Source organism: Oncorhynchus kisutch, linkage group LG21 (assembly GCF_002021735.2).
Source record: "Oncorhynchus kisutch isolate 150728-3 linkage group LG21, Okis_V2, whole genome shotgun sequence".
Taxonomy (NCBI): Eukaryota; Metazoa; Chordata; class Actinopteri; order Salmoniformes; family Salmonidae; genus Oncorhynchus; species Oncorhynchus kisutch.
This window is the reverse complement of record NC_034194.2, coordinates 16,206,744-16,228,040: the sequence shown is the minus strand read 5'-3', so window position 1 is coordinate 16,228,040 and position 21,297 is coordinate 16,206,744. Positions and strand designations below refer to the sequence as shown.

General features: G+C 45.1%; 1 protein-coding gene across 32 annotated transcripts in view; it reads left to right on the top strand.

The window, feature by feature from the left end:
• The window catches only part of epb41l2 (erythrocyte membrane protein band 4.1 like 2), a 97,692-nt gene that overhangs the window by 44,413 nt on the left and 31,982 nt on the right, over positions 1 to 21,297 (top strand). For 5 of the 32 annotated variants that reach the window (XR_004204683.1, XR_004204682.1, XR_004204689.1 and 2 more), the window contains exons 1-4: positions 1,454 to 1,644; positions 5,913 to 6,499; positions 7,284 to 7,514; positions 20,580 to 20,684. Coding sequence is in view for 18 of the 32 variants with exons in the window: in XM_031800627.1 (XP_031656487.1) it covers positions 5,927 to 6,499; positions 7,284 to 7,514; positions 20,580 to 20,684 (909 nt within the window). In the remaining 14 variants the exon portion in view is untranslated. Of the gene's footprint in view, positions 1 to 1,444; positions 1,645 to 5,912; positions 6,500 to 7,283; positions 7,515 to 20,579; positions 20,685 to 21,297 lie in introns of those variants that run through there. The other 27 variants (XR_004204686.1, XM_031800632.1, XM_020455564.1 and 24 more) reach the window with 11 other exon arrangements.

Here is a 21,297-nt window from a genome sequence, read left to right as displayed (position 1 = left end):
AGCATGAGTAATACGGCCGTCCCAAAAATATTTTACCAGAGAGCGGAATTTTGTCTTGGATGACCATGTTAATTTGCTTTCACTCTGGTATTCCATATCTACATGTGCATTTGCGGGGCACAACAATAAAGAAACCAAGCATTACGCTTCTCCCTAAATTCCCTTTTCCCTCCGTCTCACGCAGTCAATTGCGTCCCGACCACCAGCTCTACACACACGTGCTGAGTACGCTGACACACGTGCGGAGTAGCGCTCCCGTTAGGCCTACAGAAATAAACGCCTATTAAAAACGGATCCAACTGATGGGATACACAAGCTACATTCTTTGCCAAATGATGATAGGTTTTTTTTGTATCATAAATTCAAAATGGACTGGTTGACTGAAGTAGGGACACAACGAGCGCTGCAGTTTTGGAATAATTTTGTCCCGTCTATTTAACAATGGGGTTCAATATGTATTGACTCAAGACATTTCAGCTTTTCATTTTTAAATAATTTGTGTCTAAAAACATAAATCCACTTTGACATTATGGACTATTGTGTGTAGGCCAGTGACACATCTCAATTTTAATTCATTTAATATTCATGCTGTAGCACAACAAAAAGTCAAGGGGTGTGAATACTCTCTGAAGCCACTGTATATATGGTGCAATTAGGATTTGTTATCTGTAATGGTTATGATAAATTAGGCATTGTTGCGCACTGTTGGCATATAGATAAATGTGCAGGCCTTGTGTTCTAAAAATTGTTTCTCAAATGCCCATCTCTAGCATAATTTTCTGCTGTATCCTACTACGGTGCACTACTGTTGGCAACATGGCTGCTAAGACCCTCGATCGTGTGTACTGTTTTGCCAATGCAGTTCACCCGTCTGTTTCACTGTACATCGACATGACTTGAGCCCTCCCATCTGTCACCCAATGTGTGAAATTAGCACTAATACTGGGATAAAGATTTGGCCAAAATGTAATTTCGGTGCTCGCCTGCTAACACCATTAGAATAATGAGTTATAACACCATGTTGATGCTTGTGAGAATAGGTGCTGAGAATAGTACATCTTGTCTACAGTCTGGAATGGTGTGTGTGAAACTTTCCTTTTGAGGACAGGCTCCTCAGAGCTCTTTAAACTCCTGTCATTTAGGTTAGATGGGAGCCAACCCGCAATAGCTGGCGTGTGAATGTTTGTGTGTGTGTGTGTGTGTGTGTGTGTGGTTAGCTAGCTGCTGCAGCACCAAGCTGGTGTCCCCCAAGGAGAGAGGAGAGGACTGGCATGCCTGTGCCAGTGAAAAGCGGCAGGGCCAGGGAAAAGGAAAAGGATGGAGTGAGGGAAGGAGTTGATTAGCCTTGGTCCCTGAACACAAGTGTCCATTAACAATCCATCTCTTGGCACATACACAGCCGGGGTGGGGTCTGCCTCCTTCGCTCACCCTCTCCCTCCTCCCTCCCCCATTCTCTCTCAGCAGAGTTTGGCTTCCTCTCTCGCCCTCATTCTTCTCTCGGTCTATGCCTGTCCCCCTGAGTTTGGTGCGGTAATGACAGCAGTGTATAGAGCAGGAGGAGGTTGATCAGCTGGAATACAGCACAGGACGGTGAAAGGAAAGGACCGAGTCTTGAGTCGGTCGTCAGCGGGGGGAGAGATCACGGTAAGGTGCTGCTCTGTACTCACACCCAGCGCCACACCACAGCGATGCACTGAGTTACTGTACTGAGGCTGACACGGCTGGCTAATAGTCAATGCAGTTCATCTGCCGATCACTTTGATGGAATGTGAGGTCAGCTGTTTTGAGTTTAGCTGGACGCAAAGAGTGTTCAGAGTTCAGCCGTTCCTGGAGCTCATGGGTCATACGATTGAGTAGATATGGTAATGAACAAGCATTTTGCTACACCCGCAATAACATCTGCTATACATATGTATGTGACCAATAAATGTAATCATATTTTTTTAAATACTGGCAAATTGACTTTGCCTAGTCATTGTCCAGCTGTCATTTAATTAACCAGTGATTTGATTGGAATAATCAGTGAGGGGCGTTGTCCTGGTTGTTGTTGCAGTGACATCCTTGTTTTGCCAAGCACATTGTCTGACCCGGTGTGTTATGAGACGTGACTTCATAATGCATGTGTGCGCAGCCGGTGACCGTGTGTAATGTCACAAATCCAGAAGATACAAGGGCTCGATAAAGAGTTGCGACACTGTACTACAACAAATCCGCTAACCTGTGTCTAAAGATGAAACGGAATGGCAGCTCCTCTCTAATGGCTTCTCCTGCCACTGTCTGGGGGATGTTTTTATGGGGGGGGGGGATAGAGTCCTGGGATGAGGGGGAAATGAAAGCCTGCCTGTCGCAAATCCTTTTGAAGCTGCAGCATTCCCGGTATGGTATGCCTCGGTGGGGAGCAGAACCTAAGCAAAACAATCCCCAGACCAGCGCCACGGTACAGGAGCGCTCTTAGCGACGTGCTTTTTTTTCTCTCTCTGTCTCTCTGTTTTCCCCAATAAAGAAGAGACTCTATCAAGTACAATTACTACTCTAAAGCTCTGTTGCACCAAAAAAACTGTTTTTAAAGAGGTTGATCGAGAAATAAGCTGATAACTGATAACAATTTCAATGGGTTTAGACTTGGTGTTTGCTACTAGGAGACTCTTCTGCATGCAGGAGGAAACCAGTTTGAGAGGTACCAGATGGTTTAGCCAAGTTACATAAGGCATGCCATAAACATTTAATTCATATAGAAAGGACATATGGGGGGGAAGCGCTTACGGCAAGCTAGATGGGGGGGGCACATTTTCGGTCCACTCATGATCTGCATTTCCATTTTGAGTACAAGGCTAGATGGAGATTTCCCAGACCCAGAGTGGGTATGTGAGAGCATGCAAGTCCTATTGTTGTTTAGCAGTGTGGGAATGAGAGCGAGGGGAGAGAGAGGTGGGTGGGGGGGAAAGAGGCCTTGAATCTCCTGTCTGGGGAGTTGTTGCCCTGGGCGAGATGGAAGGAGAGGCTGAAACATAACTAGAGACCTGCTTGCTGCAGGAGGAAAAAGCGGACACTGCAGCCAGTTGGGAATGAGCAGAGAAATGATCTTTATCACAGACTGCCAGTGTTGCTTCATGTCAGTTCTTGGGACTACCTGAGAACATTGAAAAAACATTAGGGGAAAAATGATAATTTGCGTATTGTGTGTCTCTTAGAAATGTCTTAATGGTTTTGATTCCAGACTTTGTCACTGCAGTCAGTGTACTTTAATTGTCCAAACGTGTCGAATTAGTGTAATGAAACAATAGGCTGTGTTGCGGTGTAGGGAGGTGAAGTGTTTGATTTGACTGGGGATAAGCTAAATCCCTTATCACTCAACACGCTCCACATAGCCTACACTTGGGCTGGAGGTGTACAGCAAACAAAACTCACGCCGACATGCTTAAAATACCCCAGACTGTCACACCCACAGTTCTCCTAGCATAACTGATTATTATATAGCCGTAGATCGAGACGCGTGTTTTTACGAGCGTTAACACTTAGGCTAACCACCACCCACCTCCAGAACCAGTGTGTGTGTGTGTGTGTGTTGAGGCTGTGACTTCCAGTCTGTTCTGTCTGCTGGATTATGTCTGTGACATTAGCCTCTTAAAGAAAATACCATCTGACGGCATGAGGTGACGAGAGAGCACGTCAGTCATATGTCTCTATGGAGAGGCCATTTTGTTTTTTTGCTGACAAGGACCCAGATTGGTTTTGACAGGCTGTGTTGTTTCACTTACTCCCATGATGTGCAAGCGTTTGCAGATTTGGGATTTAGCCTGCAGTCTGCCGGGGTGGCCAGATCCTGGTTCCACTGAATGGCTGAGCAAGTCACTCCCCTGTGGCAAATTGGTAGAAATATGCTCTGAGTTTTGAACCTGTAGGCTGTGGTATTCAACATGGTATTCTATTTCAGGTAATCTCTGTTGTGATTTCATTTACCAGCCTGACCCTGCACTACATTCAGGTTAGGATTATCAGGGAATTGATATTGTGTTAAAAATACTATTTTCTTTTGATTAGATTTAGGCCTAGATGTAGATGATTTCTTTGCAATGGATTGTGTGATTTATTGGCCTAATTTGAACCATTTGATGTGTAGCTTAGACCTACACATCTTGTCTTTATTTGTGTTTTTGTGTGTCCTGAATGTAGCCCCGCACATCAGTGAGGAAGTGGTGTCTGTTACAATGCCATTCGTGGAGTTAGGTTGATTATTTTCTTAAATTGAATAAAGTCTGACGGTAAACCATCTGTTCCTTGTTATCAGGGTCTGAATGCTCACTGTTGTCGATGCGTGTCGGCGGCACAGTTTTCTTATCGGCCTCAATGTAATTGTATTCGTTGCAATTGTATTCGTCTTCTTGTCCTTAACCTGATTAAACCTAATCTGAATTGAAGAAGGCCAAAATGTGTTCTCCTATCCTGTTCATTCTGTTACATTTTGCTACTAAAGTGTCGCTCATCCCTGTTAGTTCTGGATAGAATAATATTTTTCTTGGTTACATTTTCAACTCTTCCCTGAGTCTTCTCAGCTGCTGCCTCCCTTAATTCCCCAGTCAACTTGTCACATGACCCCTTGTAAAATGTGTGGAACCAAAAAAAGACCATAAAATGGCTCCTCTCCTTCGTAACTCGTTGGCTAGTCATGCGTGAGGGACCATTTTTCTATTTATAAATCGCCCCTGCATGTAACCCAGAATATTGTTCCGTGTGTGTGTGTGCGTGCGCTCTCATAATGATTGCTACAAGAATAGTTTAACCGAAGTGAACCATGGAATGCCAGGTACATGATCAATTCTGACTTTATTCTACAGAGGTTTACAATGCAATCACATTTGTTATCAGGAGAAAGGAAATAAACCGATTTAGTCAGGGTAGATCATTTGATTTAAGTGAATTAGTCTCTACAGAGAGTCATTGCTCCACCCTGCAGCGCCTTGTCCATTTAATTTCAGAGGCTATGTCCTCCTCTCTGGAACATGACGTTTCCAACCCAATTACTGTCGAAACGCCATTACCCAGAGACTCAGGCAGCTGTAATATCATTGCGTTGTTTTATTTTGAGCCGTGCCATTTTCTTCGATACTGAGAGAGGCGTGGCGAACCTTAACCTCTTGCCCTTGAGTCCTGTTGTCATGGTGAATGAGTAAATGCGTTGTGCAGAGCTGTTCCCTTGTCACTGATATTTGGGTTGAAGCCCTGCCTGGGGCCACCGCTCTTCTCTGGTGGGAGATGCAGTTAGCCCCTTAGCAGCCAGCCATTGATGGCCAATGGCCTTTTGTACCATCACCCCACATGACAATTTAGTTGGCTCCAATTACATAATGTCAAAGAAATCCGTCACAATGAAACACGGCTGACAAAAATGCTGCTGATATTATGGCGTCTAAACCGTCTTTCGAATTGCGGTGTTGTGTTACATGAGAAGAAAAAAAGAACACAACGTAGACAATAAATGTATTTACAATTTGACCAACCTGAAACAAGCAACATGACAACGCACAAGCATAAAATGTGGCTTAATTTACTTGGAACTAAAGTTCACTGAAGTGAGACTTTGTCGTTGTGTTTCTTGGCTATTTACATAGTTTTGTTCACAAACTAGGTTGTTTCTCAATGTTACATTTCATCTATTAGGGAAGACAATCCGGCTACTACTCAGACTCTCAATCCCACAGGAATGAACATGACTTAAGTCGCGTTACACCGCTAACTTCCCTCCCTTAAAGGGGCAGATGAAATGTGTCTCCTCTGTGATATTTTGGTTAGTGGACCAAAAGGTTAGTTTTAGGCCCTGGCTCATTTATTATTAGCTAGTGATTTGGGAATACATATGATACGATGTTAGCTTTTCCTGGTTTAACTCTATCCCCCTTTCTCTCTGTGTGCAGTGTGACTGGGGACCATGACGACAGAGGTGGGATCTGAGACGGAGGTGAGGAAAGAGCCGGAGAAGGCAGAGGAGCAGCCTGCAGCACCTGAATCAGAACCAGCAGCCACCAACCAGACAGACGAGGCCAAGGCCGCAGAGCAGTCCGCCAACGACCACCCCGCTCCGGCCACCGACTCAGCCGAGGCCCCCGCAGAGGCCAAGGAGAAGCAGGAGGAGGCCCAGCCAGCTGACAACGCCACACCACAGGAGGGCGAGGACACCCCAGCCTCACCACCAGCCTCTGAGAAGAAAGGGATCTCCAGGTTCCTCCCTCCATGGCTTAAGAAGCAGAAGTCTCAGAGCCAGGTGGGACCCAAAGAGAGCCAGGCTGCACCCAAGGAGGAGGCAGGCGTTGCCTCCGTGAAGGAGGAGGACGGTGAGAAGGGGGAGCAGGCCGAGGCAGAGCAGACGTCATCGCCCACAGCAGCCCAACCACAGGTGGAAGAAGAGAAAATTAACGGAGAGCCGAAACCAGAACAGAAAGAGGAAGTGAAATCGGAGGAAAAAGAGGAGGAGAATCATTCCACTGGCAGTGCAGACACTCAGGTATGCTAGCCTATATTGGCCATATTAACACCACACACCTCTTACTGTCTCTCCATTATCTTTGCTTGTGTTTTTCAATTCAACGATTCTCAGATTTAGATTTGATTTCCTCTCTGGCAGATGAGAACCCAGATTACTCTATTTACTATAGCTCTGCTTATCAAGATGGTCTTCTCTGCTGGCTGTCTGACAGTAGCGTGTCATCGTTGACCTTGCAGTCACACGACCTGATTCAACCACAGCAAACCAAGCAGGGGCCCTGAGGAATTGGTGCCACTTAGCTCACTTCACTAGATCTCTCTGTCACTAGCTCTCTCTGTCAAGGTTCCTCCTTCAACCCTGTTAGGAGTATTAGTCAGTCAGTCACAAAGAAGGTACATATCACTTAGTATAGAGATGTTGAATGTTCCCCTCATTTGTCCTTTATGATTTTATTACGTTGGAATCGCTGTATGCTGCAGAAGAAACATCTCCTCGTTGTGCTTGTCGATATTCCAGCCAAATTCCCAGCCCTTTTCCATGTTTTAAGACTTTGATCCGCCCAATGACATCATCTACACTGATCAAGCCAATGGAAAACATAATGAGTGCTGGTTAAAAGCTGTGTGTACCGCGATAGAAGTTACACTATGGTTCTCCGTACAGATCTGTGCTGACAGAATTGATGGCACTAAGCAGAACTAGGCTACTCTTTGACAAACCACTGTTGACAAAATGGCCTTTGTGGATGTGAAGGGTTTTTCTTGTTCGCTCTGTGAATCTCCTCTTGGTGATTTGTGTCTAGCCTGCTAAGGAGGAGAAAGCAGCAGAGGAATCTCAGGAGAAGAGTGCAGCAGAAGAGGAGAACAAGGAGGCAGAGGAAGGAGGAGAGGAGAAGAAAGACGAGGAAGAGAGCCAGAAGCCTGAGGGTGGACATTCTTTTATCAAGTCACCACTGAAACTGACCAAGAAGGTGAAGATGGTGATGTGTCACGTGACCATGCTTGATGGAAGCCAGTTCCCCTGTGAGGTGGAGGTGAGTCTCTTCAATATTTATGTTTGTTCTAAGCAAAGTAACACACACGATCAAAGTCCAGATCCCGGACAAACCCCAAAATAGAATTGTTTCTGGACACTTCAGATCATATGGTTTAATATTGGTGATAGAAGTCAGACCAGATGTTAAGATAGTGTTTAACCCTTTGACGCGTACGAACACATGGGTGTGATCATTCTACAGTGGCCCCTGCAGCGTACGTGCAAACCGGTGTGATTAGAACACTTCATTAAACGTTGAGTTACGATTGATGCAGCGGTCAGTGTTTGAGCTGGCCACATTGTTATTTTTTCACTAAACATTTTGCACAAACGTTATGTCCTCGACGTGTGCAGTTTATTTATGGATGCAATTTTCAGACATTCACAGAAGTAGCAACAGCGTAACACAATTGTCATCCAAATCAGAAAATGTAGGCTACATCGGTCCTAGCGCAAACTGTGTAAATAGTGAGCTAAACAAGCTCACTCTTAGCTGACAGAAACCATAATACGCATTAACTGAAAGCATTTACTATTTACAATTAATCACATCACGGGTGAGCTTACCAATCATCAAAATCATTTGGTAAAACACTTTCTAAAAGTCGAAAGTAATCCGCCTAGTGGGTAGTTTGTGTGCACCACCATGTTTGTTTTTTCTGCTTCAACCAAAGATAAGAAGAGGTGACAAGATGAGTTTGGGTCTGTTATCAGTATGCATGTTGAAGGTTGAAGGGGTTGTGTCGTCTACCGTAATTCACTTCCCATCATTGACTTCTGGAAGTTTACTCGAAAGACGAGTGAACCGTCCCTTCACCTTGTTACAACATCTTCACCTTGTTATTACATCTTGCTAAAATATCTTTGGTCTGACACCCAGAATGCGTTGAATGATGTCAACAAACATGGCTCCACACATAGTGGGTTAATATGGCTTAGCATTATCTCATCATAATCAGTAAAACCTTCAAAAAAGCATCTTACACGTGTCCATTATAATCTATGCAAAAATAAGAATACATTATTTGTCGCAAGTACTTGAAAAATGTGAATAAACAGTAAATACATGACTACCACACAAACCATTATGCGCCATACATACATATGGTGTATTACAGTACAAACAACATAACATGATATACAGAAACTATTACCATAGCGTAATAAGGCACTTACTTTGATAGGAACACACACATGTCCAAAGTTATTATTAGTAAGGAAAACAATAATGAAAGCAATGGGGCGCCAGCCAGAAAATGTGACGGTGGGAAAAAGTTTGTGCAGGTTCTGTTCTGACTGGAGATGCACAAATGTCTGCATACTTGACCCGAGGAAACACTGGAGAAGTGCTTGGGCTCGTATCAAAGAGCAAAGTTTGTCCGTCTCATCGTAATGCCTCAAACTTCAATTGTCCACCACAATGAAATGGTGTACTTCTATGTGAATTATTGAGGAGGCAGAACACACTTCATTTCAAACTGTCAAATAAAACTTGTTTGAAAATAATTAGAAATTGACAAGTTGAAACACAGTATATAGATAATTAGCAGGCATTATGCCTTGGTTTGAGGGTAGTGCGGGTTAACTGTCCTGTTACGTAACAATCACATTTTGTGCAGTCTCATATCACGCACGTAAAATAAATAAATAAATAAAACTCACACTGGGGAGAGTTGGAGATGTAAGGTTAAAGGTGATGGATAATATTTGCGCAACTATATACACTGAGTGTACAAAACATTAAGAACACCTTCCTAATATTGAGTTGCACCCCCCCTTTGTCCCCTAACAGATTCAATTCCTTCAGGAAACTGTTGAGCTTGAAAAACCGGTGTGTCTGGCACCTACTATCATACCCCTTTCAAAGGAACTTAAATCTTTTGTCTTACCAAATCTCTTAATTGTCTCGAGGCTTAATTTTTTTTTTTTTAAGTGACATCAATAAGGTATCATAGCTTTCACCTATTTTTACCTGGTCAGTCTGTCATGGAAAGAGCAGGTGTTCTTAATGTTTTGTACACTATTGTGACTAGAGCTGGCACAATTTCATTGTAAAAGACGTAACTTCGTCGTAGATTTTTTTGTTATACAGAAATAACAAAACATGCCGAAAAGCTGCTGTGTTGTTCAATGTAGCCAAGTCAAAAATCCCGACCTACGGTTCACAAATGTCCCCACGTAGGGAAATGGCTGTAGGCTATTCGGTGTGGGAAATGTGGGGACGCGGTGTCCAAGTAGGCACGTAGCTGTGTGTGTGGAAAACGTTTCATCACAGGTAAGACATTTAACTTGTTTAGTACAGTCTGTTTGTGACTCCACTCACTACTTGTAGCTGTATAGTCATTTTGTTTGTGTTAGTCTTGGCTAGCTTAACGTAGGGCTAGCGGGACACCTGTCGACAACTTCTGGTGAAATTGGAGGGCGCGCAATTCAAATAAATAATCATAAAAATTATGGATATTAAACATTTAGGTACATACAAGTGTCTTATATCGGTTAAAAGCTTAAATTCTTGTTAATCTAACAGCACTGTCCAATTTACAATAGGCTTTACAGTGAAAGCATGCGATTGTTTGCGGACAGCGCCCCACAACATATTTTTCTACCAGTACAGGCTTCATAAAATCACAAATGGCGATGAAATATTCACTTACTTTTTGAAAATCTTCCTCTGATTTGCAATCCAACGGGTCCCAGCTACAACATGTAGTTATGTTAGATAAAATCCTTCTTTATATCCCAAAGTCAGTTTAGTTGACGCCATCGATTTAAGTAATCCACTCGTTCAACATGCAGAGAAAGGAATCCAAAAAGCTACCGTCAAAATACGTTTCTATTCAATCCTCAGGTACCCTGTAATTAAACTATAAAAAATATTTCATACGGAAAGAAATATGTTCAATAGGAAAACGATATTAGCAGGTGCGCGTCCTCTTCATCGCGTGCGCACAGACTGATTTCCAACTCTGAGTCCCAGAAACAAGCCTGAAACCTTGAACAAAGATTTTTGACATCTAGTGGAAGCCATAGGAATTGCAATCTGGGAGCTGGATGTGGATACGCCCCTAAACTTTCTCCTTTGTAAGAGCATGGGCTCTCAATTTTTTAAATAATTCTGGTTGTTTTTTCTTTGGATTTTCTTTTATCATATCTATTGTGTTATAGTCTCATACATAATTTTTTTACATTTCTACATACTTCAAAGTGTTTTCTATCCAATGGTACCAATTATATGCATATCCTGGATCTGGGCCTGAGTAAAACGCAGTTTACTTTGGGAACGTCAGTCAGGCGGAAATTCTGAAAAAAGGACCTTAGCCCTAACAAGTTTTAATGTTCTGGTTTGTAGCTAGCTAGCACTCACTCAAGTGGCTGCTAACATTGCCAAGAAAAGGGGCACGATGGAAGCCCTACAATATTATGTTTTTCTAAATAGTGAGAACGATAGGGAGCAGGTAATGTTGAAAAGTCATCTTTAGACATGTTGTACTTTTCTTAAAAGTACTTTTGTAATTGACTAAAATAAGCAGACGACAAGAAAATTGCTTTTGTAATAGGTAAGGTTTTTGCTGTGTGCCAAAGGGGTAAACCACAGGTTGTTTTCTTTAGGTAATTGTCTTTTATCTTTTTCATAGGGAAAAAATTGCCTCCCTTTTAACACCGTGTTTTGACAGATGCATTTTTTTCCGTTTTATAGAAGATTCAGTGCAAGGATTATTGTTGTTGTAGATAAGCATTCAGAACCATTGTCATGTAGTTTAGCGTTGTCCCAGAGGAAAACAACAGTGCAGTGTACTGGAGCTGTACACAGCACAGCAGCCTCTCCTTATTCGATGAACCTCATCACCATAATTTAGTTTTGCGCAGGAAGAGGATAGCATTACATGTAATCCTGTTGAATAGATTGAGGTTTTCGTATCAGATATTTCATTGTTATTTCCTCCCTTGCTACTGGTGGAGTCTGAGGCTATTTATAGCAGTGCTGAGATTTGCCAGGGACCTCACGATACGATATCACAATACTTATAATAATAATAACGCAATAATTATTGCGTTTCGATACTGTAATTTTTATTGCGATTCGATGTTCCAAGCGTATTGCTCACGTATAGCTTCTGAGCTGTGCTGCTGATGATCTCAGCAGGACATCAACCTATAAACACAAGTGGAGTAGAGGTGACTAACTAGGACACACAGCAGGGAGAGTACAGGAGAGGCCCGAGAGGAGAGGTTGGGCACCTAAAGAAGGGAACATCAGGGAGACCAAATTAACCATTTAGCTGACTGCTGCTCTCAGGGACCATGACAACACAAGTGAAGTTGATAATACTGTGTTTGGTAGGACCTACTTCTCAGCTGGAGTAAAGAATTTATTGTGGATTTTGGCCTATCTGTAGGTGCAATAAATTATGATGATTTTGATTGTTGGTTTTGAGTCAGGTAATCATAGCATAGTTGATTAGTAGATTCTGCTGTGCCCTTTTATAGTGGGATAGAGAGGCTGAGAACATCAAGGCAGCCAGTTTTGGCTCAACAAATGGCTCTCCCCATCACTGCATGGTTTAGCCTAGCTGTTACTATTGGACGGATTTTTGGCCGAGGTCCACTGTAAACCCCATACCACTGCAGCCTGCATTGATGATACTTTTGGTGATGTGGTGTATGTGGACACCTCTTCAAATGAGTGGATTTGGCTATTGCTGACAGGTGTATAAAATTGAGCACACAGCCATGCAATCTTCATAAACAAACACTGGCAGTAGAATGGCTTTACTGAAGAGCTCAGTGACTTTCAATGTGACACTGTCATAGGATGTCAGTTTGTCAAATTTCTGCCCTGCTAGAGCTGGCACGGTAAACTGTAAGTGCTGTTATTGTGAAGTGGAAGCGTCTAGGAGCAACAACAACACAGCCGTGAAGTGGTAGGCCACACAAGCTCACAGGATGGGACCGCCGAGTGCTGTAGTGCGTAAAAATCGTCTGTCGGTTGCAGCATTCACTACCGAGTTCCAAACTTCCTCCGGAAGAAATGTCAGCACAAGAACGGTTCGTCGGGAGATTAATGAAACGGGTTTCCATGGCCGATCAGCCGCACACAAGCCTCTTAATCACCATGCGCAATGCCAAGTGTCGGCTGGAGTGGTGTAAAGCTCGCCGCCATTGGACTCTGGAGCAGTGGAAACGCTTTCTCAAGTGTGAATCACGCTTCACCATCTGGAAGTCCGACAGACGAATCTGGGTTTGGCGGATGCCAGGGGAACGCTACATGCCCCAATGCATAGTGCAATTTGTAAAGTTTGGTGGAGGTGGATTAATAGTCTGGGGTTGTTTTTCATGGTTCAGGCTAGACCCCTTGGTTCTAGTGCAGGGAAATCTTAACGCTACTGCATGCAATGACATTCTAGATGATTTTGTGCTTCCAACTTTGTGGCAACAGTTTGGGGAAGGCCCTTTCCTGTTTCAGCATGACAATGCCGCCCTGCACAAAGCGAGGTCCATACAGAAATGGTTTGTCGAGATCAGTTTGGAAGAATTGACTGGCCTGCACAGCCCTGACCTCAACCCCGTCGAACACCTTTGGGATGAATTGGAACGCAGACTGCGAGCCAGACCTAATCGCCCGACCTCACTAATGCTCTTGTGGCTGAATGGAAGCAAGTCCCCTCAGCAATGTTCTAACATCTAGTGGAAAGCCTTCCCGGAAGAGTGGAGGCTGTTATAGCAGCAAAGGGGGGACCAACTCCATATTAACGGCCATGATTTTGGAATGCGATGTTCGACAAGCAGGTGTCCACATACTTTTGGTCATTTAGTGTCATGTTGTTTCTCCAGCATAGCAGGTGAATTAGTGTTTCACTACATTGGACCGTAGATCAAGTTCCCTAGTATCTTATTTCCACATTGTTACTCCCCCTCATTCCCTTTTGCCCTGAAGTTTATTTTCATTTGCCTACTAATGAGCCGTGGGATGATGAGAAATCAATAGCCTACATCATGTGTTTTTGAAGGCACCATTCCCTGCAGTGATTTCGCACTAAATGGCCAATCTAAGAGAATTGCCGCTGGTGTCTTTTTTAAAATCTTTAAAAAAAAAGTCTGTTTGGGTTCTCCCATGGGTTGGAATGATGTGGGCTATCATCTGGTTTCGCTGTGGGTGGAATTCGATGTCATGGGTGGAACTGGGAGGTCATGGGACTGAACTTGGGCCTGTGTTTGGTGGAGGGCTGGAGGCCCTCTCTCTCTCTGGCCCACAGGTGTTGGGTGGAGGGCTGCCCTCTCTTTCTCTCTGGCCCTCAGGTGTTGGGTGGATGGCTGCCCTCTCTTTCTCTCTGGCCCTCAGGTGTTGGGTGGATGGCTGCCCTCTCTTTCTCTCTGGCCCTCAGGTGTTGGGTGGAGGGCTGCCCTCTCTTTCTCTCTGGCCCTCAGGTGTTGGGTGGAGGGCTGCCCTCTCTTTCTCTCTTTCTCTCTGGCCCTCAGGTGTTGGGTGGAGGGCTGCCCTCTCTTTCTCTCTGGCCCACAGGTGTTGGGTGGAGGGCTGCCCTCTCTTTCTCTCTGGCCCTCAGGTGTTGGGTGGAGGGCTGCCCTCTCTTTCTCTCTGGCCCACAGGTGTTGGGTGGATGGCTGCCCTCTCTTTCTCTCTGGCCCTCAGGTGTTGGGTGGAGGGCTGCCCTCTCTTTCTCTCTGGCCCTCAGGTGTTGAGTGGATGGCTGCCCTCTCTTTCTCTCTGGCCCTCAGGTGTTGAGTGGATGGCTGCCCTCTTTCTCTCTGGCCCTCAGGTGTTGAGTGGATGGCTGCCCTCTCTTTCTCTCTGGCCCTCAGGTGTTGAGTGGATGGCTGCCCTCTCTTTCTCTCTGGCCCTCAGGTGTTGAGTGGATGGCTGCCCTCTCTTTCTCTCTGGCCCTCAGGTGTTGGGTGGAGGGCTGCCCTCTCTTTCTGTCTGGCCCTCAGGTGTTGAGTGGATGGCTGCCCTCTCTTTCTCTCTGGCCCTCAGGTGTTGGGTGGAGGGCTGCCCTCTCTTTCTCTCTGGCCCTCAGGTGTTGGGTGGAGGGCTGCCCTCTCTTTCTCTCTGGCCCTCAGGTGCACGTAAAGCCCCTTTTTATATTTGGGAGTTTTGTGGTTTATACACTAAAGGGATAAGCGCTGGTGTTGAGGGGACCTTAACCGCTGACCTGGAAGGGATGGGTGGATGACACCCCCTTGCCCAAGCCCCAGTCCCTCCCAACTTCTACCCCCCCCCTGACCGGGCTGGGGTAAAAGCAGGCTGCACGGCGGGTGCTCGTCTGGTGTTCTCGTCTAGTTCTCTGGAGCCCACCACGTTCACAAGCATGGCAGATTAGAGGGGGGTCCTGAGCCCCCCACAGATTAAACATGTAGCATCTGCTGTCCCCCACAGAGGCGTGGCAAACCAACCCTGCCTGCAAACTCATACTTATCTTCCAGTTAGTCAGTCAGCGATCTCCAATAAGATCCACTCAGTAGGATAGAGGGATCTTCTCTTCATAATTACATGTCAAGTGTTAAAGCTAGTTGGTCGCGTTTGCTTAAGTCTATCTATTATGTTATTGATTCTGTCTCATTGGTTATTCATGTGTAGGCTAGTCATTTTCCCATCCTGGAGGCTAAGGGGTTTCACTGTGTGTGATTGAGAGTGTTTGTGGATTCCAGTGCAGCTGAACATGCGTTTTGAGATGGCTTGTGAATGGGCCCCAACACTAATTGCTGTTTGAACAGGGCCAGCTTTGTTCACAGTTTCAGAATAGCTGAGGCATCAGTAAATGCCATTGTTGGGAAGTATTCAGCCAGAAGACAGTGGCATATTTATAACGAGGTGCAATGCCTACAGTCTATCTGGGAGCGTTTGGAAAATGGAGAACAACAAAGTGTTCCAGAGATTAACCTTAATTTTGGGGGGAGAAGCAAAGCAAGCGCCCACACTAACCCTCAGTGGAAAACAATGACATGTTTCATGGAAGCCCACTAGGGCCACTTCAGACATTCTCAACTGTCTCCCTTTGAAAGTAATTTATTTTCTTCTCTCAAACATGTTGTTTAGGTCCTTATTTTATGCGACTTGAATTGAGAGCTAATGGGAATGCCAAAATCTGACTGCACGACCGTAGTTCTCTCTCGACGTACTCCAAGGTGTTCTCTGAGACAGACTGAATGGTGCTGGAGCGCTCTACCCTCTCTGTCGCTCTCTTTGGGGCCGTGTAGCAGCTGTTGGGCTAGGTTCCTTGTTCCTTGTCAATCATTTGCTTATTGGTGAAATCAGCAATCAGACAATATCTTTAAGTAAATCAATCATTCATTTATTATTGTAATTGCAGACAGTAGTTGGCAACGGGAACATAGCGCGCATGTTTCCGAGTAAGTTCTGCAAAATAGGAAAGGGTCCAAGTTGCATTAATATGCTTGGAGTCAACCCCTAGTGATGTCGCCTACGTCTTCTAACACCTTCTACTCATGAGACCAAGCCTATGCATATACAGTTATACAAACTTGCAGGAGAGACAATAGTTCATGTTTTCTAAGGGCTCAGCAGTAATTTTCCACTCCCCAAGTTGTTTTATGTATGTCTGACCTGTCTCTTATCTCTTTCACTCCCCTGCTGGGTTCTGTGTCTACGAATCTCTTTTAGCCTTGAGGCGCTTTCTCACAGACACACTGTTTTGACTGCAATAACTCACACATCTCACAGACCGTTTCTTATAAGAAGCAGAGACTAGAAAAGAACTGTGGAACAATATTAAACCTTACCGTGTATATATATATGGCTAATCTGTAGTCCAGGACCCTATAGATGTATGAGGTAGGGGTCTCATAGCCCTTCCTATTCTATTAATACAACATAAGCATAATCAATTATTGTAATACATAAATAATTTGGTGCAGCCCCTATCGTGACCCCCCCCCCGTCACAGCCAGGCTTGACCAGACCAGGCCCCAGCCCATTAGGACCATTAGTGGGGCGTGGAGGTGTCTCTGGGAGACTACAGCCTGTGCGGCGTGCCTCCCCCTTCTCTCTCTCCTCCTGGGGTCTGGGCTGCTGCCTGCAGGGTGAATCCACTGGTGGACTGGGCTGCTGGTGGATTTGTCTGTGATCCAGAGTGGGATTGTCATGTGTGTTTTCAAGGCAGGGGATTTGGGACAATGGGGGGGGGGGGGGCTTGTTGATGGTGTTTAGACTGTAGATTTAGTTTCTGATGTAGCTAATCAATCAAACCCCCGACTCTGCCTTTATTGATCCTTTCTCTACTAGAATGCACCACTTTGAGATGGATGGGTCAGTGTACCGGAAAATAATATGGATACATATCTAAAGAATCAGAAGTACCAGCCGGAGAAGTAGAGTCTGAGAAACAAAGTGCTCTCGTACTGCCAAGCTACATAAAGCATGATTCTCATGCACTCTTGACAAGGCCTTGCAGTTCCAGGTATACTCTCTCCCTCACACATTTTCCCTTGCTTTGTGAGTGCCTTGCAATAATGAGAGCGACGAAACCATAACATTTGTGTGTGTGTGTGAACAAACCGTAATGGCGTCTGGGGCTCTGCAGCAACGTAGTCGTCTCCTATTCAGCCAGTGGTGTGGCTCTGTGCAGTACAAGGCTGCTTCCGCTGTGTTCCGCTTGGCTACAGAGTCCTGCTGCATTTGTTCACCATCGGCTCAGTGCGGACGGACACGTATGAGTCTAATCTGCTGGAACAGCAGGGAGCTCTGGGGCGCCGGAAAGACCAGTCTCGCCATCACGCGCGTGCACACACACACACAGCAGGTAGCCTAGCGGTTAGCTCGTTGAGACTGTAACCAAAAGGTCGCTAGTTTGAATCCCCGAGCCGACAAGGTGGAAAAAAATCTCTGTGCCCTTGAGGTAAGCACTTAACCCTAATTGCTCAAGGGTTGCCATCTATAATGGCAGACTCTGGCCGTGACGCCACTCTGAGGGTGTCTCAGGGGGGAGTTGGGTTATGCAAAAAAACAAAAAAAAACATTTCCAATTCACTTGTATGAATATAATACACATTGTAAATGCGTGAAATGGGACAAATATTAGCACCCACCAAATTACTGTTATACACACCAACTTCCCTTTCTCTCTTTTGTAGTGGATGCAGACAAAGGGTGTCTGTGTTGTCTACCATCCATTCCCCTTGCTTCTCTCTATAGATTGTCTGCATGTGAATCTGATTCTTGCTGTTTTGTTTCAGGCATATTTCTCTATAAGCCTATGGGAGATGATAAAACTGTGTCTGGATGTCCGGATTCTTGACTTCCAGCCATGGACAGACTGAGTCGGACACTCCCTTCTGTCGCTTTCTCCCAGCCTGTCCTCTGTCTCTCTCTCTCCCACCCGGTCTCTAATGTCCCAGTGATGAACCCCTCCCTCCTGATTGCAAAACCATGTTCAGACATCAGGAATGCTCCCATAAAGCCAAATGAGTAGAAACAGTTAGTGTTTTCTTGAAGATTCCCAGTGTTTGGCCAATCCGGCATTTGTTTGGTAGTAAGACGATGTGTTCATTGGGTACCATTGTTGACTGTAGATTGATATTTGCTACCAGCACCAGACCTGTTTGTTGTCTATGGTGCATGGGGGGGATCCGAAAAGGCTTTAGTTTCAGATGTGCCCCTCTAAGTGTCCTTATAGGAATCGTGCTGTAGAGATTCACTCATGAGCAGGCAGCCCAGGCCTTTTGATTATTCCAACCCGCCAATTTCAATTAGGCTGCTGCCCAGCTCCACTTGGCCTGCTAATTAGTCCTCACTGGGTGGATTGTTGGTGGTGCCACCATGTTCCTCTCTGGGCTGGTTCACCTTGGTTCGATAAGATGATTGGACATGGCACTGTATGCATCAACGGCTGCACTGCAGCATTATTCATGGCAACTCGCTAGCATTGATTTCAACTTGTTAAATATGCCAAAGCATTACTTTTTCACACCCAGACCCTCACATACATATAATACCACAAATCCCCCCCCCCCCCAAGAAGATTTCTGCTACTGTATTCTATGCCCCAAAGTTCCAAATACACAAACACTGTCATAAAACGTAAGTGAACTCACTTGACCTGCTTGGCGTGTGACTGCCAGTGAGGCAATACTATTGCTGTGGCCTCCGCTCTGCATTGCTGAGGCCAAAGCAGACAGGGCAAGGCCCTTGTTCCTTGAAGTGCCCTCTGTTAGCATGGTAATGACTGATCTAATTGACCTGCACTGTAGAGCGGGGCCAATGGAAGAATCCTAATGAGGCTAGCTAGTAGCTCGCTAACGTCGTAGAAGTCTAGCTCCACCTTTATGACGACTGCCCCACCCAGCACTCCTCGCCCAGGTAACCACAAGTTTGTTTTCATGGAGCATCAGCCCTCTGGAGGGAGCATCTCTCTCAGCAGCACGGTTGGGCTTTGGGTGGTGTTTACCTTACCTCTAGTTGAGCCTAGCGTAAATAGCTGTGACTTTGGAGAGGCTGTCAGAGACCGTGTAAGCTTATATGGATGGACTGTATAAGACCTGGACGTTTTTATGGTGCCTTTGGTCTGCGACTGTGCTTTTACAGCTGCCAATGAGATTACTTTGCTGTTCTCGTTCCATTGAGATGTAGCTGTCAAACATTTTTACTAGGAAGTATGTGACTTGCAGCAGGAGGCAGTAATTCCGATTAGGACTTGTCTGCTTGTGCTGCGGTCTCTCTCTGTCAGGCACTGCTCGGGCTAGGGCACAGACCGTTTCATTTAATTTGCACCGAAATCCGAGCTTCAATTTGAAGCGTCTAAAATCTCCTGCCTAATGGTCGAACGTTTTTTTATTTCTTACTTTTTTACAGTGCTGCCTGCTTTCCTAATGCACTTCAAAGCAATGGCTTCCGCATGGCCAGTAGTAAGAATGGGGGAAATCCGTTTTGCTGTTTGCCTACAATCCTTAGTGACTTGACCAGCCACTACTGAAGTGCTTTAGTAGAAGAAAGAGATGGCCCTGAACTGAACGTTGATCCTCCCCATCGGGCTTCTGTTTTCTAAACTGAGTTCCTGTCCTGATTGGTTAACATGTTGTGCAGAAGGGCGTGCCACGGGGGGAAAACGCAAGGTCATGTGTAAAGTGATTAATTTAAAGCCAAACAAAGGCAGCACCTTGGACACACATCTCAGAATCCACCTGGTGCCAAATCATGTGTCTCAGGGCCACACCCCTCTGGCTACTAGGATGTTGCAGCCTCCAAGCTGATAGACTGTTAGCAAAATACTTTCTTCTCTGTCACTCTCTCACTCTACAGACGATCTAATGTAACAGTGTCTATTGTCGGGGAACAGGGGGGGGGGGTGTCCTTCTTGAGAGTGACTGATAATACTAGCATACCTTAAATATCTCCGCTGTCCCAAGGAGGCGAAAATGCAGAGCTTTTTTTCTTTCCCTCTTCATCCCCCTCTGTCTAGAATGCAGTGCCGTTGTCCTTTGTGGACCTTTTCTGGTTATTTTCCCTCAGACCAAGGCAATGTGTTGCCCCGAGGAGGTAGTGTGGTAGTTCGCCCCCTTTGTCCACACTGCAATGTGTCCCAAATAGCTCCCTCATTCCACCAATGTCAAAGGACCAATAATGCTCACGCAATCCATGGGGATTTTCCTGTAATGCCTATACTGTCTGGTTCTGCTGTGCAGGCGAATACAGGGCCAGTTGGAGAGAGCTGCCAAGCTGTCCCAAACGGCTGCATATCTGTCTGCCTGTCTGTCTGCAGGGCAAATGTCAGCTCACACCCAAGAGATGCCCTGGAGGAGTGCATTCTCTAGAGTTTTCTGACACTTTCAACACACAGCCATACAATTGTGGCATTCATGAGCCAGATAAATGAACCTCCACGTGAATGAACCCTGTCATAACGAACTGTGAAAGATGTAATATTGTTCACTAAATGAATATATTTTTCTCCTTGCCCCGTTATCTAAATATTCTGCCTCGCTGCTATTGTAGGTCGTGATTTTTATTTAATTTTTATGTCCACTGTTCTTTATAATTGATGATTAGTGACATGGTTTTCCTGCTCTTCTCTTTGTTCCTCCCTCTCTGCAGAAACGGGCGAAAGGCCAGTACCTGTTCTTTAAAGTGTATGAAGCCCTGAACCTACTGGAGAAGGACTACTTTGGGTTGAGTTACAAAGACAACGCTGACCAGACGGTAAAGTCATTGTGTTTTTAGCCACATTCTTCTACAGTGAGATCTGAAGCCCTGCTTTAAAAAGAAGAGACTGGCTTTTTCAGAACAGTAAAAAACAAATGTTTTGTTTTCTAAAGTAGCAGGACTTCTAGGCCTAACTACACTGAACGAAAAATATAAACGCAACATGCAACATTTTCAATGTTTTTACTTGAGTTACAGTTCATATAAGGAAATCGTTCAATTTAAATAAATTCATTAGGTCCTAATCTATGGATTTCACATGACTGGGAATACAGATATGCATCTGTTGGTCACAGATACCTTTTTTTTTTTTAAAGGTAGGGGTGTGGATCAGAAAACCTGTCAGTATCTGGTATGACCACCATTTGCCTCATGCAGCACAACACATGTGCTTTGCGTAGAGTTGATTGTGGCCTGTGGAAAGTTGTCCCATTCCTCTTCAATGGCTGTGCAAAGTTGCTGGATATTGGCAGGAACTGGAACACGCTGTTGTACACGTCAATCCAGAGCATCTCAAACATGCTCAATGGGTGACATGTCTGGTGAGTATGCAGGCTATGGAAGAACTGGGACAATTTTCATTTTTCAGGAATTATGTACAGATCCTTGC